We start from the raw sequence: 19,162 nt of genomic DNA, 5'->3' as shown, positions 1-19,162 counted from the left end.
ACCTAGTAATCGCAATCACAGCATTAGCACTGCGAGATACCGGCGAGAAAGTGATAGGCGCCGTGAGGATGGTGGTCGTACACTAGGAACAGGCAGATGGATGGCAGATGGATGGCAGAGGAATGACGAATCCCAGTGTGCCGTGCCAAGGGGGAAACTTTAGCTGATGGCCACGGAATGAGAACGCAACGTCATTGTCGCCAATTTTGACAGTTCGCATCGGCTAAAAGTTGCATTTTTACCCGCTCGCCTTTCAGCGGCCAGATTTCTCTCTTTGGTGGAGTGGTTTTTGCGACCGATGTTAGACTATTGAAGCTGCTCTCCTGATGGAAAAGGTGCGCCAAAATTGTAGCCCGAGATCCGTGTTGCCTTGCGCAAAGGCGCGTTGCGATGTTCATCTTCTTGCCCTTCATCCCTTCCTCGTAGCTGTCATCTTGCCATCCGCGCACTCTCCTCACACCAGCTCGCGGTGTAGTTACTGTGGATCACATTCGTTCAAACTTACAGGGAAAGCAGCAGCGCCATCCGTGAAACCCACAACAGTCTTACATCTGGCCGACAGCGACAGAGCGAAGACGAGGATGCCCACTGCTGCTGCTGCCGCCGCCGCCTTGGCAGCGGATGACAAGTCAGCATCCAACGACAAGGACAAGCCGTCCACACCAGCAAAGCCCTCGGACTCGACGATCCACACACCGAAAGACGCCTCAACACCCTTGCCATCCACATCCGGCGCCGCAAGCTCAGCCGCACCTGCCAACGAGGCTTCGAAAGGCAGCGTGTTTAGCAGCCCGGACATGACGGCTGCCGTGCTTGCCTATCTCCAAAGACGCGGCTTTGATCGGGTCGAGGCTGCTTTCAAGGCCGAGCTTGACGCTCTAGCTTCTGGTGCGACCGCCGAGCAAGCGGCTGCAGCTGCCGATGTGCTTGGTCGTGCTCCTACGGTTGGTATCGAAGATCTTGCTGCCAAGAATGCCCCGCGTACTCCTGCGGACAAGGACGGCGACAAGGACAAGGAAGGAGCGGATGCCACCAGCAACAAGACCCAGAACGCAGCTGCAGCTGCAGACGCAGACATCACGTTCGCCGAAGATGGCGACGTCTCGGCTGCTGCCACGCAGGCACTCCTTCTCGACCCTACAGACCGTGCGAGAGGATTCGCCATGCTCAAGTCGTGGTGCCAAGGAAGTCTTGACATTTACCAGCCCGAGCTGTTGCCTATCTTACTTCCGCTCTTTGTGCACTCGTTCCTCGACCTTGTCTTGATGGGCCAAGGTCCGGCTGCCTCTGCCCTCTACACAGCCCACGCCTCCTCGTTCCTCCCCACCCACACTGCGTTGCTCTCTCAGATTCGATCGCTGGCACTCCCATCGCACATTCAGTCGGATCCACTCGCGCAGCGATTCCGATCCGAACGTTACGTCATCAAAATGTCCAACACCGTCTTTAGCCTGCTCCTTGGTTGGCTGACCGACGGCGGTGGACCAGTCTCTGGCTCTGCCAACGGCTTGGACGAAGCAGAAGGCCCCGCGAGGCGCGGCAGAGAGGCCATGCTCAAGATCATCAACGAGAGATGCCGGATCCAGGTGCTACACGCTCAGCCGTACCAGATCGACGCTGCCGTGCTGGAGGAAGGCACGGGTCTGACGGGCGCCGGTCCGACGTACTCGAGCATCACCGCCGGTGCATCCGGTCGAAGTCGCATCCACTCCTCCTTGGCCAAAAATGCGGTCTCGGAGGGAGACGCACTCGCCGAGTTCAACGCCAAAGCTGCGGGTCCTCAGCTCAAGCTTCATCCGACGGTGCCGTTGACCGAAAGGCTGGAGAACGAGGTTGCGAAGGAGCTGCAGGAAGTTGAGCGGCGTGAAAAGGAGACGACCGCTGCAGTGCAAGCAGACGAAGCCAAGAACAAAGATGTCGAAGCCTCAAACGCTGCTACTGCCGGTGGTGCAGGTGTGAACCAAGAAGGTGCAGAGGGAGGCGATGTGAGTCAGCAGCAAGACGGCGATACCACGATGCAGGATGCTGCCCCAACTGAGGCCGGTGAAGACGAGGATGCTGCTTCGAGGGCGAGGACAGCATCTGTGCGTCCGTCGGAACCGCCGTCGTCGTCGGCCGCAGGAACGGCTCCCCCAGCGAGTGCGGCTGAAGCCCGAGCAGCCGCCGGCTCATCTGGTCCTGACTTTTCGGTGGGACTCCTGGCAGCCAGCATCACCGACCTTCCACCTCAAGCTCCCACCTTCCGCACCGTCGACGTCAAGCGCGAGGTGCAACGCATCCGCGATGCACGCAAACGCATTCGTCTCGATCCAGCGCTACTCACCGGCTCCGCAGCGGCGACCTCAGCTGCCTTCACCTCGGGGGTACGTGATCCCAGCATCAACGCGCTGGGCGAGCAAGGAGCCAATGCAGCACGTGTGGCTGCTCTGCCCTCGGTGTGCGCCTACACGTTCCACGATGCCGACGACGGCATCACATGCTCGACATTTTCGGACGACATCACGCTCATGGCGGCCGGGTTCGAAGAGTCATTCGTCCAAGTCTGGTCGCTGAAGGGCGAGAAGCTACGCGGGATCCGGGGCAATCCGAACCTGTCGTCAATCCGCGATAGTCGCACGCTAGGCAGGCAAAGGGAGGCGGAGGGATACTCGACGCGGCGGCTGATAGGTCACTCCGGCCCGGTGTACGGAGTCGATTTCGACCCTGTGGGTGGCTCAGCGAGTGCGCCAAGGCATCTGCTGAGTTGTTCGGCGGACGCGACCGCGCGCCTATGGAGCCTGGATACGTACAGCGCGCTCGTGGCGTACCGGGGTCACCAGCACCCTGTGTGGGACGTACAGTGGAGTCCGATCGGCACGTACTTTGCCACGGCGAGCGCGGACAAGACGGCGCGGCTGTGGAGTACTGAGCGCGTCAACCCGCTGCGCATGTACGCTGGACATTTGTCGGATGTCGACTGCCTCACGTTCCATCCGAACAGTCTGTATCTGGCTACAGGATCGTCCGATAGGAGTTGTCGGTTGTGGGACGTGCAGAGGGGCGCATGCGTGCGGCTGTTCGTGGGACACCAGTCGGCGATATCCTGCGTCAAGGTGAGCCCCGATGGGCGGTACCTTGCGTCCGCGGCGAGCGGCAATGGAACGTCGGCGCAATTTGCGGGCGTTGATGGCGTGGATCCGGTATCGAGTGGGTCGCATGTCAACGACGTGAGTGTGTCGTTGTGGGACCTGGCGAGTGGAAGGAGGATCAAGAAGATGTGGGGCCACAGCGAGCGCGTGTATTCCATGGACTTCTCCGCGGACGGGTCGCTGCTCGTCACGGGCAGTGAGGACTGTAGTGTAAGGTGCTGGGACGTGCGCGCGGTGGGTGGCGCGAGAAAGACGCCGCCAAAAGGGTCATTGGAGGCTCAACAAGCTGTGGCGACAGGAGGAGCGGGAGCATCAGCTGTGCCGGCGGTGGGACAGTTGGCAAATGCCGGGTTGACAGCAGCTGCCGCGGCGGCCCAGGTCGGTGGCGCGGATCTGGCCAGCACGAGCGCCGATTGCGTCGCTACGTTCCATACCAAGAGGACGCCCGTGCTGGACGTTCACTTCACGCCCAGGAACCTGTGTCTCGTAGCAGGCGTCTACGAGGATTGACGCCTTTCTCACTATGGAGGAAAATCCGAAATGCTCTTGCACATTCATCTTGCGTCTCAGTTGCTTCACTGCACAAGTACACTCGCATGCCAGCCTGGCGCCTGATCTGATACGAAGCCTGATGAGGAAGGCAGCGCCAATGACGGTCATTGATGTGAAAAGCCAAAAAAAAAAGGTCAAAAGAAGACTGCGCCCGAGGGGAATCGAACCCCTTTCACCTGCTGTCAAGTTATACCGTTTCCAGTCGAGAGTAATGGAAGGCAGGTATAATACCTATATACGACGGGCGCACACTGCATTAACAGGGCAGTAAAGCAGAAAATTGCAACTATATATGCAACTATATATGAATTTACATCTTTATAAAGTCTCTTTGAAAAGCTCGGGCCTCCTCGAACGGAGACAGAGACGCGCGTTTGTCGCTGTTTTCTTCTTAGACTCTGCAGCTACCAAAAATGAAGTTGGTCAACGCGTTGCAGGTCACGAAGAAGAGGATTTGGAAAAAGAGTTGAAATTTTTGGAAATCTTTGCCCCCTTCTCTTCAAACCCCGTAAATTCCAAGGGTGATATGCGTTGTGGTGAATACAGCACGTTTCAAGTGATCACTAAACTTGGATAAGAGCAGTGGCACCGTTTGAATTCAAGAAAAGCTCCAACACTCTGATCGCGTCGTCCGATATTGATTTTCGAATTCCCTCGGCTCAGCTGCCCGCTTTCAAGAGCTGTGGCCAGCGCGAGACAATCACATACACACACAGACACGCAGACACGCACGCTGGCCACGCTGCCAATCGCCTCTGGCCTGCCTGTTTGCTGCCGCTGCTGCTGTTGCTTCTCCGTGCCGCGCTGCTCCTCTCTTTTTCTCGTTTTGAAGGATCTGTGATTTTTGATTTGCCAGTTGGCCTAGCCTTGGCCCCATTTTCGCCCGTTTTTTGCGAACTGACAAGCAACAGTGAGCCGCACTCGCTCTCTCTGTTTCTCACTCGACACAGACACACACAGCCAGCCCAAGAGCCAGAAATCGCAAGCTCAGCATTCTGCTCGCCATCGCATCCGAGTCTATCGCCGACAGCATCAGCTCGACGTCACCCTCTCAACACCATCCATCTCGTTCCCAGTCTGCAACCTCAGCCGGTGTTTGTCTTTGTCGCAACCCTCCCGCACACGCTCAGCAGCAACATCAACACGGCGCCTGGTTTCGGTTCTTTCTTTCTTTTTCTTTTCTTCTCCAGCAACTCTGTCACGCGGTCCCCTCAGGAGGTCTCCACCTTTTTGCCGTTCTTTGCCTTGTCTTGCGTCTACGATCTTCTTTCTCATACGACGATCGACTCAACCACGCGCGCGGCTCAACACACGGCTTACTTTCGCACGCGTTCTTCTGCTTGATCAGCCCGCTATCTCGAACGAGCTCGCACCACACTCACCTTCTACTTCGCTGGTGACCACTCATTTTCGGCGGCGATCTTGACATCAGCGCCTCATTAACTCTCCCAACTTTGCTTAGCATCGCCAGCAACACCGTAGGCATCTTTGACCGTCGTACGATCACCTCGTGTGACAACCTCCTCCGTTCACACACGCCGGGTAATCTTTCACCGCAAGCAGACTAGGCGCTAGGCATATACATTTGTCCGTAAGTATTCAAACGCAGGAATCTCAGCTTTTTGACGATGGCAAGGAGCTGCAATAGATCCGATCCTAGTCTGCCTTACGCAGCCGACACGTCCATCCACCTCAGCTGGTAGTCACGCACCGCCAGATCCAAGTGGAGGTAAGGATAAGCAGGCAAGGATCAATGCACGCCACATCCTCTTGCCAGTCGTTGCGGATCAGTCTACGCGACCCAGATTACACAGCTCAACTGCGATCAGCGGATCCAATCGTGTGCAGCAGCCACGCATTGCCTCCAGCGAGAGACTATTGTAGCTCCACCACCAAAGATGCAAATGCGCTGCCCGTGATGTGTATCTGTCAAGCGCCGACCTTGCTGACAAACGTTCTCCACTGCTTGCTTCTTCTATTCGCGTAACCCATGTAACTCCACTTCAATCGACTCTGCACCCCGTGTATGCACCCGACATCACTTCGACCTTCGCTTTCGACTTCTCAGGCCGCTCCTCACATAATAGCACAATGGCCGACAACACTACCCCCGAGGTAGATCTCGACAACGTCATCGACCGTCTCCTAGAGGTACGAGGCTCGCGTCCAGGCAAGCCTGTCCACCTTGAAGAGTACGAAATCAAGTATCTCTGCTTGAAGGCGAGGGACATCTTCATCAACCAGCCCATCCTCCTCGAGCTCGAGGCACCCATCAAGATCTGCGGTGACATTCATGGGCAATACTACGATTTGTTACGCTTGTTTGAGTACGGTGGCTTCCCGCCCGAGGCGAATTACCTCTTCCTTGGTGACTACGTCGACCGTGGCAAGCAGTCGCTCGAGACCATCTGCCTCTTGCTCGCATACAAGATCAAGTACCCCGAAAACTTCTTCATCCTCCGTGGCAATCACGAGTGCGCCAGCATCAACCGAATCTACGGCTTCTACGACGAGTGCAAACGCCGCTTCAACATCAAGCTCTGGAAGACATTTACCGACTGCTTCAACTGCCTCCCCATCGCCGCCATCATTGACGAGAAGATCTTCACCATGCACGGCGGCCTTTCGCCCGACCTGCAGAGCATGGAGCAGATCCGCCGCGTCATGCGACCCACCGACGTGCCAGACACAGGCTTGCTCTGCGACTTGCTCTGGTCGGATCCCGACAAAGACATTTCCGGCTGGTCCGAAAACGATCGTGGTGTCTCTTTCACTTTCGGTCCCGATGTGGTGTCTCGGTTCTTGCAAAAACACGACATGGACCTCATCTGCCGAGCGCATCAGGTCGTCGAGGATGGCTATGAATTTTTTGCAAAGCGTCAGCTCGTCACGCTGTTTTCCGCACCCAACTATTGCGGAGAGTTCGACAATGCCGGTGCTATGATGAGCGTCGACGAGACGCTGCTCTGTTCGTTCCAAATCCTCAAGCCAGCAGAGAAGAAGCAAAAATACGCCTACGGCGGCATCAACATGGGCCGTCCGGTCACGCCACCCAGGAAGCAGAAGAAGAAGTCGGATGGCAAGTGAGCCGTGGCTTCGCAAGATAGCGAGCGCACTTGGACTTGGGGCGTTCAGTGTTGAAGGGGGGTTGCGGTGTGGTCTGCTCTGATACAGACGGGGTTATAGGCGGGAGGCCGGGGGAACACACATGGGCCAGGTACGGTGGCAACAGCGAGCACCAATCTTGACGAGGTCCGAATTCGCGCACGCAAGCGGGTCAGCATACGGGCGACAAGACGATTTTCATAGCAGCTCTCTGATGTAACGCCTCTTGCGAGGGAGTCAGTCCATGTCAGCTAGCGTGGATATGACCAGCGACGAACCCCCGACCTTCAACTGCTTTCTGGTCAATACAGAGACGGCGGAATCTCGACGAGCCTTGGCTTCCTAGAACTGTCGATCTTTTCCACTCCTAGGAGGGTGCATTGACCTGCAGATCACCACGTCTGCCCCTTGGATCCATCTAAATTCGCACAGCGTCGCACCCTCCGCCGAGACTGCACATGTCGTCGCCTCCTCCATCGACCCTGCTCTCGTTACCCGCGCTCTATCCCGCCCGCGCTTTTTTGTGCGTACCGGCCTTCGCCTCCACCCCGCGCGATCAGCCATCATCGCCACGGCGTCTCTTCACCTACACCTCCGTCACCCTTGTGTACTCCTTCTTTTCTGTTTCACGGTGACCGCTCTCTTCTCCCTCTCTCTCTTTCTCTCTCTTCCCCTTCCCCTTCATTGTTCTCTTCATTGAATTGTTTTCTTTCTTGATACGATGCAAATGTGAATTTCATGACTTGTTGATACGGCACTGCGATGGCCCTGTGACGACCGGACTGGTCGAATGTTGTGCAGATGTTGGGTTTTGAGGGAAGATCAACGAGCGGAAGGCAGGCTCGACTGTCCTGAAGGTGTGTCGTGTGACGAATGCATAAATTGCAGACGCTGCGCTACAACGCTGTCAGGGTCAGGGTCAGGGTCAGGGTCAGGGTCAGGGTCAGGGTTGAGCAGTCCAACGGGAAACACGACAAGGTCTGTATCGAGGCGAGTGACGCCTAACTTAGCTATTGGCATTCGCAGCCCCCGCTCTATCGCGCACCAAGCCAGCTGCCTGATTCGCCACCTTCGGCCCTAGCCCGGCCCTCTCACTCGCGCCCCCAATCCTGCCCCAGCCCGGGGCATTCGACTCGACGTTCTGCTGCCAGCGCGAGATGAGACTCGACACGCCTGTGAACCTGTCGTCCTCCCCCGATCCTGATCCTGCGCCTGCGGCGCCGTTCGCGCGGCGAGAGGGTTGGTCCGACGCATCGTCGTCCTGGCCGTCGTCGTTGCTGGACAGACGCGTGGTGGACGCAGCGGGCAGAGCCGAGTTCTTGACGATGCCGTTTCGGGTCGCTGCGGCTGATTGGGCTGCTTCGCGCTCCCACGGTTTCAGCCCGGCTGCCGCAGGCGCCACTGTGGACCCGCCGCGCAGATGCGTCGACTTGTGCGGCCGGATCGGCGTCGGTCGCTTCGGCTGGATCACCGCCGGCTCCGCACTCGATGAGCCAGAGCGCTGAGCCGCAAGACTCGACGGCTTGACCGCTCCACTCGCCCCCGCATGTTCCGAGCTACTGGCGAGCGAGATCGAGCCGAACCTATCTTGCACCGCATCAACGTTGCGGGGGGGTGTGACCGCTACGTCCACGAGCCGTTTCTCCTTGACCTGGTCACGTTGCGATTCCCACCTCGAAGCGATGTTGGAAAAGGCGCCGGACGCAGCAGGTTTGTTGCTTGGCTGCTGTGGGCTGACGGCCGCGGGGGTCGGCTTGTGCACCTCAACACTACCATTCCGAGCACCGCCGCTGCTCGACTTGCCAGTCACCCCAGCTTGCAGATCAGGCTTAGGCAGCGCACTCATTTCCTTCTCGTCCTCTTCATCGTCGTCGTCCCACGCAGGCGCCTTCACCTTCGCAGCCGACACCAGCGAAGGGCTTGCGTCCTCAGCCCCCTCGTCCTCCTGCTTTCGAACCGAAGCATTCTCTGATCCCACCTCGTTCTCGGCAGCAGGTCCACGCAGCAGAGCTTCAAGTTGATCCTGCGCCTTCCTCGCCGCTTCGTCGAGCTGCTCTGCTGCTGTCGCATCTGTGACAGGTGAAACGAGCGGCTCAGCTGCACCACCAGGCGACTTGAGACCGCCGTAACCCGCGCCACCAACACCTGGACTCGTGATCGATGAGGACGACATGAGCCGTTCGGCAGCAGTGGGCGAGTCGACCGCATCGACCAGCCAAGACGGTGCTTTCACTCGACCGGGCGTGATGCGCGGTCGCTCCGGTTTGCTCGTTCTACCGTCAACAGCATCCTCGCCCGTCGTCGTCGGCGCGGCCTGACTAGATGATGCATGGGGACGACTGGCAGCAGCAGAAGTAAAGGAGGACAGTCGATCGGCAGAAAGCCGTGGCGGTAGCGCAGGCCGTTGAGCCACAGCTTCTTCCGGCTGAGCAGGCTCGTCTTCGTCTGACGAAGGTTCTTCCACTTCCACCTCCTGAGCCGCACCGAGCTGTGCCGCGGGGGCACCGTTGCTCGGAGCCCGCGGTCGGGTAGCGTAGGTCTTTGCGCTCTTTTCGTCTTCTCGATCAGAAACGTCGCCGGTGAGCCAGTCCTTGGAGGCAGGCATTGTCTTCCTGAATGGGGCCGAACTAGCGACCTTGAGCTCAGCTTCCTTGCCCACATGATCATGTGCGATGACAGACGGCTGCCACCGTTTGGACACGCTTCCCGAACGAGCTCCAGATACGCTGTCACCCATGGAGGAAAAGGTAGAAATGGTGGCCGATTTGTTCAGTGCTGCTCGGCCCGAACCAGGCCGTTGTGGCTCGAATGGTCGCTCGAACCTTCCAGCCATCGCACCGACGCTTGCGCGGTTGGCGAGGCCGGGTACATTGACGTGTCCTCCAGCGCCCGCAGAGGGCAGACTCGAGGGTGCAGACGCAGGTGCGCTCGAGTCCGGCGAACTCGAAGCCGGAGCAGCGTACCTTGCATCGAGTTCTTCCAAGCTTGGGAATCGGTCGGTGAGCTCGTCGCGGGGCGTGCTTCCGCGCTTTTGGGCGGATGGAAGAGTAGATGCATCCTTTGAAGTGGAGGTGATAGGAAGCGGTGAGGCGGTGGGACTGGGAGCTACGCTGAACCCAGGCAGAGCGGGACTGTGCCTCAATGGGGTCAGTGCAGGCGTAGGTGCGCTGGATGAAGAGGCACGGAGAAGATTTTTGTCAACGGGTCGATCGGAAGCATTGGCAGCGTTGCCACTGGCTTCAGGCGAGACGGAGGAAGGCGTCGGTCGCCTCGGAAGCACCGGCGGGCTTTCTGGGCCTGCACTGGTGGGTGCAGGAGCGAAAGAATCGCCAAACCCTTCGATGAGGGGACCTGTCTTGACCGACGATGGCTTTGAGTCCGGAACCCTCCACAGAGGCGCGCTCTGGGCTGGTGCTTCGGATGCCGAGGGTGCAGGAGAGCCGCTGCTCTTGAGCGTGCCCTCGTCGAGCTTCTTGGCAGGCGAATCGACGTTAGTTTCAGCGGAAGCTTTGGTGGGTCGACCGCGACGCATGGGCGTGATGCTCTGCGCCTGCAACTCGAGTTGTCGCGCCTCGGCCTGTTCGAGCTCCTTCTTGGAGGGACCCATGGAGATGAGGCTGGCATCGATGCCGCCGGCGGTCGCTTTGAACTTGGATGAAGAAGAAGCGTCGGATGAAGACAACGTCTTGGAACCGCTGACCAAAGTGGGAAGAGGAGCGGCGATCTTGCCGCTGGCAGCGGCTTGAGCATAGTGTACTGCAGTCCTGGGAGGACGGGTGCCAAGTATTTGGTGAACGTCCAGAATTACCTGGTCGATGTTGGGTCGGTCGGAGCTTTGCTCCTTGAGCATGGAGTGGATGAGCTGCTTGAGGCGGTCCGAGTAGACGGGTTGAGGTGGAATACGATACTGGACGTTGAGAATGGCCAACGGACCGCCTCCGTTTTCCTCGAAGGGGGTAGTGTAGTAGCAGAGCTTGTAGAGGAGCACACCGAGGGCCCAGATATCAGCCTTTTCGTCGATGACACGGCGCTGGTAGACGTCAACCATCTCGGGAGCTCTGTACTGCAAGGTGGTGTGCTTATTGAGGTCCGCTTCAACACGTTTGACTTCATCCATACTCTTTGCGGGCTTGCGTGAGAGAATCGGCGCAGCTGAGCCGAAATCGCAGAGCTTGAATGTGGCCTTGAGGTTGGACGAGGTGGAGCGTGAGCCCGGGATGGTACCTGGATCGGTGGAAGGAGCCATAAGGATGTTTTCGACCTTGAGATCGCGATGCATAAGGGGCGGGTCGAGGTGGTGCATGACGGCGACACCTGCGCAGACGTCGCCAAAGATCTTGAGCACCTCTTCTTCGCGTAGACGATCGCGCAAGCGCGCATTCATGAGGCTAATTATTCCACCGCCAGAGCAGTACTCCATGAGGATGAAGATTTCGTATCCGCCTCCTTGCAATGAGGTAGCAGAGGCTTCGATGAATTGGACAATGTTGGCCTGGTTGCGCAGCAATTTGTGCACCTCTACCTCTCTTCTGACGTCGGCAAGGGCAGCTTTGTCGGGTACGGCCATCCTCTTGAGCACATGGACGGTTTCGCCGCGCTCGGCGGTTGCGCTGTTGTTCGTCATTGATGCGCTGACGGCGCCTGTGACTGAGGAAGGCATGGGAATGGGCTGAGCCGTGGTGACGAGGTAGACGTGTGCAAAACCACCTTCGGAGAGATAGCGCTTGACAGTGACGGTGATGTTGCCCACTTTGACTCTGGTGCCTGGAGCAAGCGTACCCTTGTACGGCTGCTGGTAAGCGGCCGCCATGGGCTGCTGCTGTTGCGGTTGCTGCATCTGTGGCGGTGCGTATCCCGACTGGGGTGTAGACATACGCTGTTGGCCACCAGCCTGTGGATAGGCATTGGCTTGGTGAGTCTGCCCATATTGCGACATGTTCCGCGCCGCTGCGGCTGTGTCCAGCCCCAGCTTTGATGCTACGAGCGATCCTGTCGTCGAATCGTGTGCCGTGTGTCCCTCCGATGCAGCGGATGACAAATGCGTCTCTGGGAGAATCCTTGTGGATTGCGGGATGCCCTTGGCAGCTACCAACAGGAGTGTGAGGGTGAAGGGACAACAATCGAGAGCGAGAGGCAGAGACCAGGAGAAGCAATAGGAGTCAACCAAGGATGGCTCGTGTGTTGCTCGTTTCCCTCGCGTTGTGCTGCAAAGCGAAACCCTCATCTTTCCCGATGTCATCACCACACGGGGCAGCCGAAGCCTGCATTTCTGCGTGTGTCCAGAAAGGAGTCTGTGCGAGACGCTCCTGAATGTCAAAGTTGGCAATTTGCAAACGCTATATATACGTTACATTTTCCTCAAGAATCACGTGAGCATTGATAGTGTAGGGGTATCATGAGTCGTTGCCAAACTCATCATCTGTTACAGATGTGACTACCGATTCGACTCGACCGGGGTTCGAGTCCCCGTCAATGCATTTTGTTCGCTTTTTATTATTTAATACTTCCTTTTTTTGAGTTTGCGCCAGCGGCGGATCCGAGCTTGGACGCCAAATACAGTTGACTGACAACCTGCAGGGTCGCGTTTCTACCTTTCTTCCGCAACCAACACCATCTACTGGCAACGCATCACCGCCATTGACAACTCTTACATTAAACCCCTTTTACCAACAGCATCAACGCCGCCATGTCCGAAGGTAAGCTCCGGTCGCACCGAATGATCTTAAGCGTCTGCCAAACGCCAACGCCAAGCGAGAACTTGTTGTATTGACTTGTTTGTCTCCGACTCCCACTCCGCATCAGGAGACCGCAACGACGACACATCGCACTACGTGGACAGCTACGATCGCGACGCCATGTCGCAGGATCGGGCTCGTTCGCGATCGCCTATAGCCGGCGGCGCGCCTTCGTCCGACCGAGAACGCAGGGATTCACACCGCGACCGCTCCGATCGATCCGAGCGTCCCCGCAACTTTCATGATCGCGCCATCGCATCGCAGCATGCTGCCCACGAAGCTTCAAGAAAGAGTCAGAAGAACTGCAGGGTCTACGTTGGAAACCTCAGCTACGGCGTCAAGTGGAACACGCTCAAGGACTTTATGAGGGAGGGTGGGTAGTCAATCGCTTGGGTTTGCCCGGCCATGCTTTTATATTTTGATTTGCTTCTCTGCGGTCTGGGATGCGCTTGACATCTTGGCGACGACACCACAGCCAGTCAAGACGCAGCTGGTCGAAAAAGAGATCGGGTGGTAGTATGGATAGGATTGCTGATGGGAAGGTTTTGCGCTTTTGTCCTTGGTTGGGTTATTGGGGGCTCTCTCTATCTACACGATCGGATCGCTTCGTTTGTGACCGTCCTACATTCGACTCAACGCTGCTTCCATCAACGATCATTATCGTCTACTACAGCTGGCAACGTCGTGTTTTCCGAGGTGCTCACTCTTCCTAACGGAAGCTCCAAGGGCTGCGGGTAAGTCTCGAGACAGTTTGCAGGGAAGCTACCATTGATGGACGCTGATCTTACACCAACATTCGCACATCACAATCATTATAAACATAACAGTATCGTCGAATACAGCTCCCCCGAAGAAGCGCAGAAGGCCATTGGCGAACTGACCAACAAGCAGCTGGAGGGTCGTCAAGTGTTTGTACGAGAGGTAAGTCTTGACACAAAGTGGCTAGCCGGAACAAGATTCCTCCCGAGAACACGGCTGACGCTTTGTGACTTTACTTCAACAGGATCGAGAGGACGAAGTGCGTTACGGCAGCACTGCGGGTGCTCCCCCTCGTGGTGGTGGACGCGGTGGCTTTGGCGGTCCCGGTGGTCGTGGAGGCTTTGGTCCTCCTGGCCGAGGCGGCTTCTTCGGTGGTCCTCCTCCCCCTCCTTACGGCGGCTTTGCTGGAGGCGCGCCCACACAGCTCTTTGTTTCTAATCTGCCATATGATGTCAGCTGGCAGGACCTCAAGGACCTCTTCAGGTCGGCGGGCAGCGTCACGCGCGCCGATGTCAATATGGGCCCCGACGGCCGCTCCAAGGGTACAGGTATCGTTGCGTTTGGCAACTCGAACGATGCTTCTAACGCCATCGCCATGTACCACGGCTACGACTTCCGCGGCCGCGTGCTCGAGGTGAGGCTGGACAAGTTTGCCGGCGCTCCGCCCATGGATCCGTACGGCCGAGGCGGTTACGGACCTCCTCCTCGTGGTGGACGAGGCGGCTTTGGTGGTGCGTTCGGCGGTCGAGGTGGTTTCGGAGGACGAGGCGGCTACGGCGGTGGCTATGGTGACCCTTACGGTGGCGGCTATGGCGGCGACCCTTACGGCGCTGGATACGGAGGCGGATATGGTGGAGGTTACGGCGATCGCTACGCGGCTCCTGCATACAGTGGTCGACCTACGGGACCTGCCAGCGCGCGCGCCCCCGTCGCACCGGCTGCTCCCTCGCAACAAATCTACGTCAAGAACCTGCCGTGGTCGACATCGAACGAAGATCTTGTCGAGCTGTTCCAGACGACGGGCAAAGTGGACGAGGCCGAGATCGTGTTTGAGCACGGCAGGAGCAAGGGCGTAGGTGTGGTGCAGTTCGCTACGGTCGAAGATGCCGAGACGGCGATTGCCAAATTCAACAACTACGTCTACGGTGGAAGACCGCTGGATATTGAGTTCAACCGTCGCTGGACCAACTTCCGACAAGGAGGCGGCGGCAGCGTCAATGGCGGCAATGATGGAGATGTGCCTATTGCTGACGCCTCGGCCCAGGAGGCTCATCCGGGCGATGTCGACGCCGTCGACGCTGTGGACGCGCCCGTTCCTATGCAGGGTTAAGCGGCTTCTCTCGAGAAGGTTATTACTGGTAGGAACTCCCATGAAGCACATTGAACACCTCCCGCGAGGCTTGCTATGTTGGCTGAAGAACGGCCAATCTCTGTCAAGCAACCCGGCCTGTTTGACACTGTGCGCTAGCGGTCTCATGTCCTGAATTCATATGTGCAATCCCTCCTCTCTCTGCGGCTGACCGTGCGACCTATTAAGCGTTGTCAAGAGCTGTCACAGCAGGGAGGGCTTACAGTGAAATGATCGGCACGATATCCGAGTCCGATTCTCTTCGAGCCGATTTGCAACAAAATCGATTAATTTTTGGCAGCAAACGTGTGCAGAAGAAAAAGGCCCCAAGAATCATTCGAGCGATCCTAAATGTTTGCTACTGCAGCATGACGTGGCCGCGCGGATCTTGCTGGGCTCTTGTCGCTCACACCGTTCTCCAAGCGGTCCGGTCCGCTCGTTGGTTGGTTCAAAAAATCCTTTCTTGGGCCTGATTCGAAACAGTTGGATCGCGTCGGGTAGAGACTGCAAAATGTTGCAGCAAGAGGAATCGACCGAGGGCCGACAAGGTCTGGCAAGGGCTGGCATGGTCTGAGAAGCCTTCAAGAGCGAGAAACCACATCGTTCCAAAGAGAAGCGAACCGCAAGGGCACAAAGTGTGAAATGAGATCCGGCCGGCCATTCTGAACAAAGAGTGACAGCTGCTGCGGCGAATTTCGGTGGAGCTGATGGCCACCTCTACAGGAAAGAAAACTTATCGATCGGTCACCGTTGCCAAAGCCACAGCAAAGAGTGAGAGCAACACCATGCGCTTTGTTCGACGTCGACGTACAGAACTGTGCTAGAAGCTAGGAGGACAGTCAAATGAAGAAGCACTTTTCCGACTGAAAAACAGGAGGGATCGAAGAGGGAAGGCCAAGTCGGAGAATGTTTAGGAAACGAGGCACGATGGCGCACCGTTTGCAGCAAACACGCGCTCGACACACAGAGGGAAAGTGCAGGCCATCCGAGAGCAGCACCGTCGGAGAGATTTCCAGGGTGCAGCAGCAGCAGCACCGCACTGCACCGCACGTACGCACGCTCCACAACCTTTTTTTCCTTCGTTTCTTGACGCCGATCTAGATAGGCCAGCGAGGGCCAACTTCCAACACACAAGAAACGTGATGATTCTCAGATTTGAAATGCACTTGCTCACTGTTTGTAGCCCGCTCGATCTTCTAACGCTCGCATGCCTTTTGATTTACAAGCGTCGATCGTATATAGTGCTTCAAGACCGTCCGTTTCGTTCCATCATTACGACCAACACCATCATCATCACCCCCGTTCCTCTCGTCTCACTTTGACAAAGCAGCAACCATGTCGCACCTCAAGTACGCAGACGCCAAGTACGTCTTCCTCACCGATTTCGACGGTACCATCACCCTCCTCGTAAGTAGCCCTTTTGGACGAGGGGCCTCGATAGGACATTTTCTGACTGACTGTTTGGCATTTTGTCTATCCGCCAACTCTGCAGGACTCGAACGACCACATGGTCGACACGGTCGGCATGGGTTACACTGAGCGCAGAAAGCTCAACGTCGAGATTGTCGAGGAGCGTCTCAGCTACCGCGAGGGCTTCAAGAAGATGATCGAGTCCGTCCACCGTCCCTTTGCCGAGATGGAGGAGCTTGTCCGAAGAGACGTCACTCTCGATCCTGGCTTCAAGGAGTTCTACGCCTTTGCCAAGGCCAACAACATCCCCGTCATCATTGTTTCCTCTGGTATGACGCCCATCATCCGCAGCATACTCTCAAACCTACTTGGTGAGAAGGACGCCAACGAGATCGACGTCATCTCCAACGAGGTCAAGTTCACCGACCCGGAGCAGAAGGGCAACACCTGGGAGCTCGTCTACCGTCACCCGGACAACCACTTTGGTCACGACAAGTCGCTTTCCATCGCGCCTTACCGTGAGCTCAAGAACCGCCCCACCTTGTTCTTTGCCGGTGACGGCATCTCAGACATGTCGGCCGCCCGCCACGCCGACGTACTCTTTGTCAAGGACAAGGATGACAACGATCTCGCCACTTACTGCAGGACCAACAACATCCCCCACCACATGTTCAAAGACTGGACCATTCCCAAGAAGATGCTCGAGGGTATTATCTCCGGCGAGCTCAAGATCGAAGACGTGGCTGGCAAGAGCTCCAACAACGGCGACTTTAAGCCTGCCTCCCAGGCATAATCTGTTTGTCATTGCCATGCCCAAAAGCTGTGAACCTCGTCGCTCTGTACTCATACCTACCAACCACCAATTGAAAGACAAAACATCGACATAGATTTGACTTTTCTCGAACAACGATTGCATCAACTTAGGCGACAAACTCGTCCACAAGGCGTGTCCTCGGCACATGACTCTCGAGCCTTCGGCTCACACTCCTGCAGACCCGCAGCCACACGAACGAGCAAAAGCAATTTAGAAATGAAGATTCTCAGTCGTGTGTATGATGAAAACCTTTCTGCGTTCCGCTACTTGTTCTTGTCATTCTCGGTGATCACCAGCGCGGTGAGCACCAACAAGACGGTCGTGGGGGCGGCAAGGAACGTATACGCGGTGAAAATCGTCTTGGAAATCAAGCGTTCAAAGCTCGGATTGCCCTGGGCCGACTGACTCGTGATCTGAGCCAACGTCAGCGCAGGAGGCGACCCAATGATCAAGCACGCGCAGGCGACGAACACCGGATCGTCCATGACGTTGCTTGCCGTTGCCATGGCGTACCACGCTACGAAGGGTAGCAGGATCAAGGGTGTCAAGATCATGCGCGACGAGACGGCCACAGCGATGGTGCGTCTTTCCATGGTTGAGGCTGAAGCTTGTTTCGAAATAGCGTTCTGGAAACGCCCAGCTGATCGGCGGCTGTTCAAGTCCGCGTTGCGTGCTGCTTCGTCGTCCGACTGCTGTGCATCGGGTACGGGTGCCGAAGACGAGGTGGAAGGGTAGCGGTACGACGACGGCTCTTCCGTATATCTTGCCGTGCCCTCTTCAATGTCAGATCCGCCGTTGGAGGATGCACTGCTGTTCCAAGGATTTTTGCCCATCCACGAACCCAAGCCTTTGCGTCTGGTGTCTTTGGCTTGCACCAGAGTCGACTCGCCCGAGGCGACCGAAGATTCGAGCGATGCCCTGCGCCAAGGATCGTCGAGATCACTGCTGCTACCACTGTTGCCATTCATTGGCTTGCCCGTCGAACCGGGCGCCGTAGGTTGGGGGCCCGTAGCGGATGTGGATCCATCTCCGACAGGTGCACTCGGTGGAACGGCCTTAGGAATCGAGCCTTGACTCTGCTGCACCGCCGATGCATCAGCAACAAAGTAGGCACCGAGCACAACCATGGTGAGCGGGATACTGCATGCACCTGCCGTCTCGAGTGCACCTACGACAGGCTCGAGCGAGTCGATGAACTTCTGCAGCGGCGGGATGACGGCAACGATGAGCGAGATCACAGCTGCATACAGCGGTGCAGTCATGAAACTGCTGATCGCGTTGAGTGGACGGAGGACCCAGTTGTGAAACCACCTGTGAATCGTCGTTCTGAACACTTTCCAGCAGGAGCGGTTCTCGCGACTATTGCTCGCACCGGGCAAGGTGATCTGGCCTTCTTCCTCGTACGGCTCCAAAGGTTCGTCTTCAACGTCCGAGTCGAAGCCGTCATCGCCTCTGGCAGCACCAAAGTTGGCGCGTTGTTGCGCACCAGGCGAGTTGGGGAAGCTGCGTGCCCAGGCGGGGGGGCCGGTCCGCTTGGACTCGGGTCGGCGTCGCTCGCCCGTAGGTCTGCGAAGGGTGATCTGTGGGCGGGACTGGTGGGTATCGCCTTCGCTAGCAGATGATGTTGGGCTCGAATGCTGCTGTGGTTCGCTCTGATCGTCGTCGGAGGTATCCTCTTCGACGCTGCTAAGAAGTTTTGCACCCACACTCCAGCGGAGGAACATGCCCAGGGTGCTGAAAAGGACGAGGTAGGTGAGTGCTCGACCGAGCATTCCGTCGACCGTATCCTCGGGCTCGCCTTGCTCGTCCCAATGCAGCTGGGGTACTGTGACGACGAGCGACTGCATGAGCGCAACGGGCAGCGAGTTCGAGTTGGGCGAGATGGCGCACGCAATCGCGAAATTGCGCTGAGCTGGTGAGAGTCGTGCGGTCCATGACAACACGAGTGCACTGAGAGTGGAGACGACGATAACAATGACGAATCCTAGTGGCACGATGATGAGCTCCGCCAGTCGGGCAGGATTGAGCGTGAATGCGACTTTGGAGAAGAGCAGAGCCGGGGTGAAGAACGAGACGTTGAGCTTGTTGATCTTTGTCTGCGTGCGTTTATCGATGATACCTCGTCGTGCAAGGATGAACCCGACAGAGGAGAGGATGACGACCTCGAGGATGGATGATGCAGTGACCTTGATCAGGCCGAGGATGGGTGCTCCGCTCTGGCCGTGTTCGACGTATTGGGCGGTGGGGAGCAGGATCGAGTGCCTCATGGTGAACAAAAGTCGAAGCACTGCCACCTTCGGCAGGCTTTGGG

At 57.3% G+C, this 19,162-nt stretch overlaps 6 protein-coding genes across 6 annotated transcripts; 4 read left to right on the top strand and 2 right to left on the bottom strand.

The window, feature by feature from the left end:
• Positions 1–581: 581 nt before the first annotated feature.
• Positions 582–3,638, top strand: EX895_002485 (uncharacterized protein; the record flags this gene model as incomplete). The annotated part of the gene is made up of 1 exon (XM_029883084.1): positions 582–3,638. One exon carries the CDS (start codon positions 582–584, stop codon positions 3,636–3,638), a length of 3,057 nt encoding a protein of 1,018 aa, XP_029740482.1.
• Positions 3,639–5,771: 2,133 nt separating this feature from the next.
• Positions 5,772–6,767, top strand: EX895_002484 (uncharacterized protein; the record flags this gene model as incomplete). Its single annotated transcript, XM_029883083.1, has 1 exon — positions 5,772–6,767. One exon carries the CDS (start codon positions 5,772–5,774, stop codon positions 6,765–6,767), a length of 996 nt encoding a protein of 331 aa, XP_029740481.1.
• A 1,024-nt stretch (positions 6,768–7,791) lies between these two features.
• On the bottom strand, positions 7,792–11,721 carry EX895_002483 (uncharacterized protein; the record flags this gene model as incomplete). Its single annotated transcript, XM_029883082.1, has 1 exon — positions 7,792–11,721. One exon carries the CDS (start codon positions 11,719–11,721, stop codon positions 7,792–7,794), a length of 3,930 nt encoding a protein of 1,309 aa, XP_029740480.1.
• Positions 11,722–12,471: 750 nt separating this feature from the next.
• EX895_002482 (uncharacterized protein) lies at positions 12,472–14,609 on the top strand (the record flags this gene model as incomplete). Its single annotated transcript, XM_029883081.1, has 5 exons — positions 12,472–12,481; positions 12,588–12,893; positions 13,194–13,254; positions 13,348–13,441; positions 13,524–14,609. The coding sequence occupies 5 exons, from the start codon at positions 12,472–12,474 to the stop codon at positions 14,607–14,609; spliced, it is 1,557 nt and encodes a 518-aa protein (XP_029740479.1).
• A 1,353-nt stretch (positions 14,610–15,962) lies between these two features.
• On the top strand, positions 15,963–16,830 carry EX895_002481 (uncharacterized protein; the record flags this gene model as incomplete). The annotated part of the gene is made up of 2 exons (XM_029883080.1): positions 15,963–16,034; positions 16,120–16,830. 2 exons carry the CDS (start codon positions 15,963–15,965, stop codon positions 16,828–16,830), a joined length of 783 nt encoding a protein of 260 aa, XP_029740478.1.
• Positions 16,831–17,114: 284 nt separating this feature from the next.
• Positions 17,115–17,819, bottom strand: EX895_002480 (uncharacterized protein; the record flags this gene model as incomplete). Its single annotated transcript, XM_029883079.1, has 1 exon — positions 17,115–17,819. One exon carries the CDS (start codon positions 17,817–17,819, stop codon positions 17,115–17,117), a length of 705 nt encoding a protein of 234 aa, XP_029740477.1.
• Between the last annotated feature and the right edge of the window lie 1,343 nt (positions 17,820–19,162).

The sequence above is a fragment of the Sporisorium graminicola genome, chromosome SGRAM_15 (genome assembly GCF_005498985.1).
Source record: "Sporisorium graminicola strain CBS 10092 chromosome SGRAM_15, whole genome shotgun sequence".
Lineage (NCBI taxonomy): Eukaryota > Fungi > Basidiomycota > Ustilaginomycetes > Ustilaginales > Ustilaginaceae > Sporisorium > Sporisorium graminicola.
The sequence above is the reverse complement of the archived record's forward strand: the minus strand, read 5'-3'. Positions and strand labels throughout refer to the sequence as shown.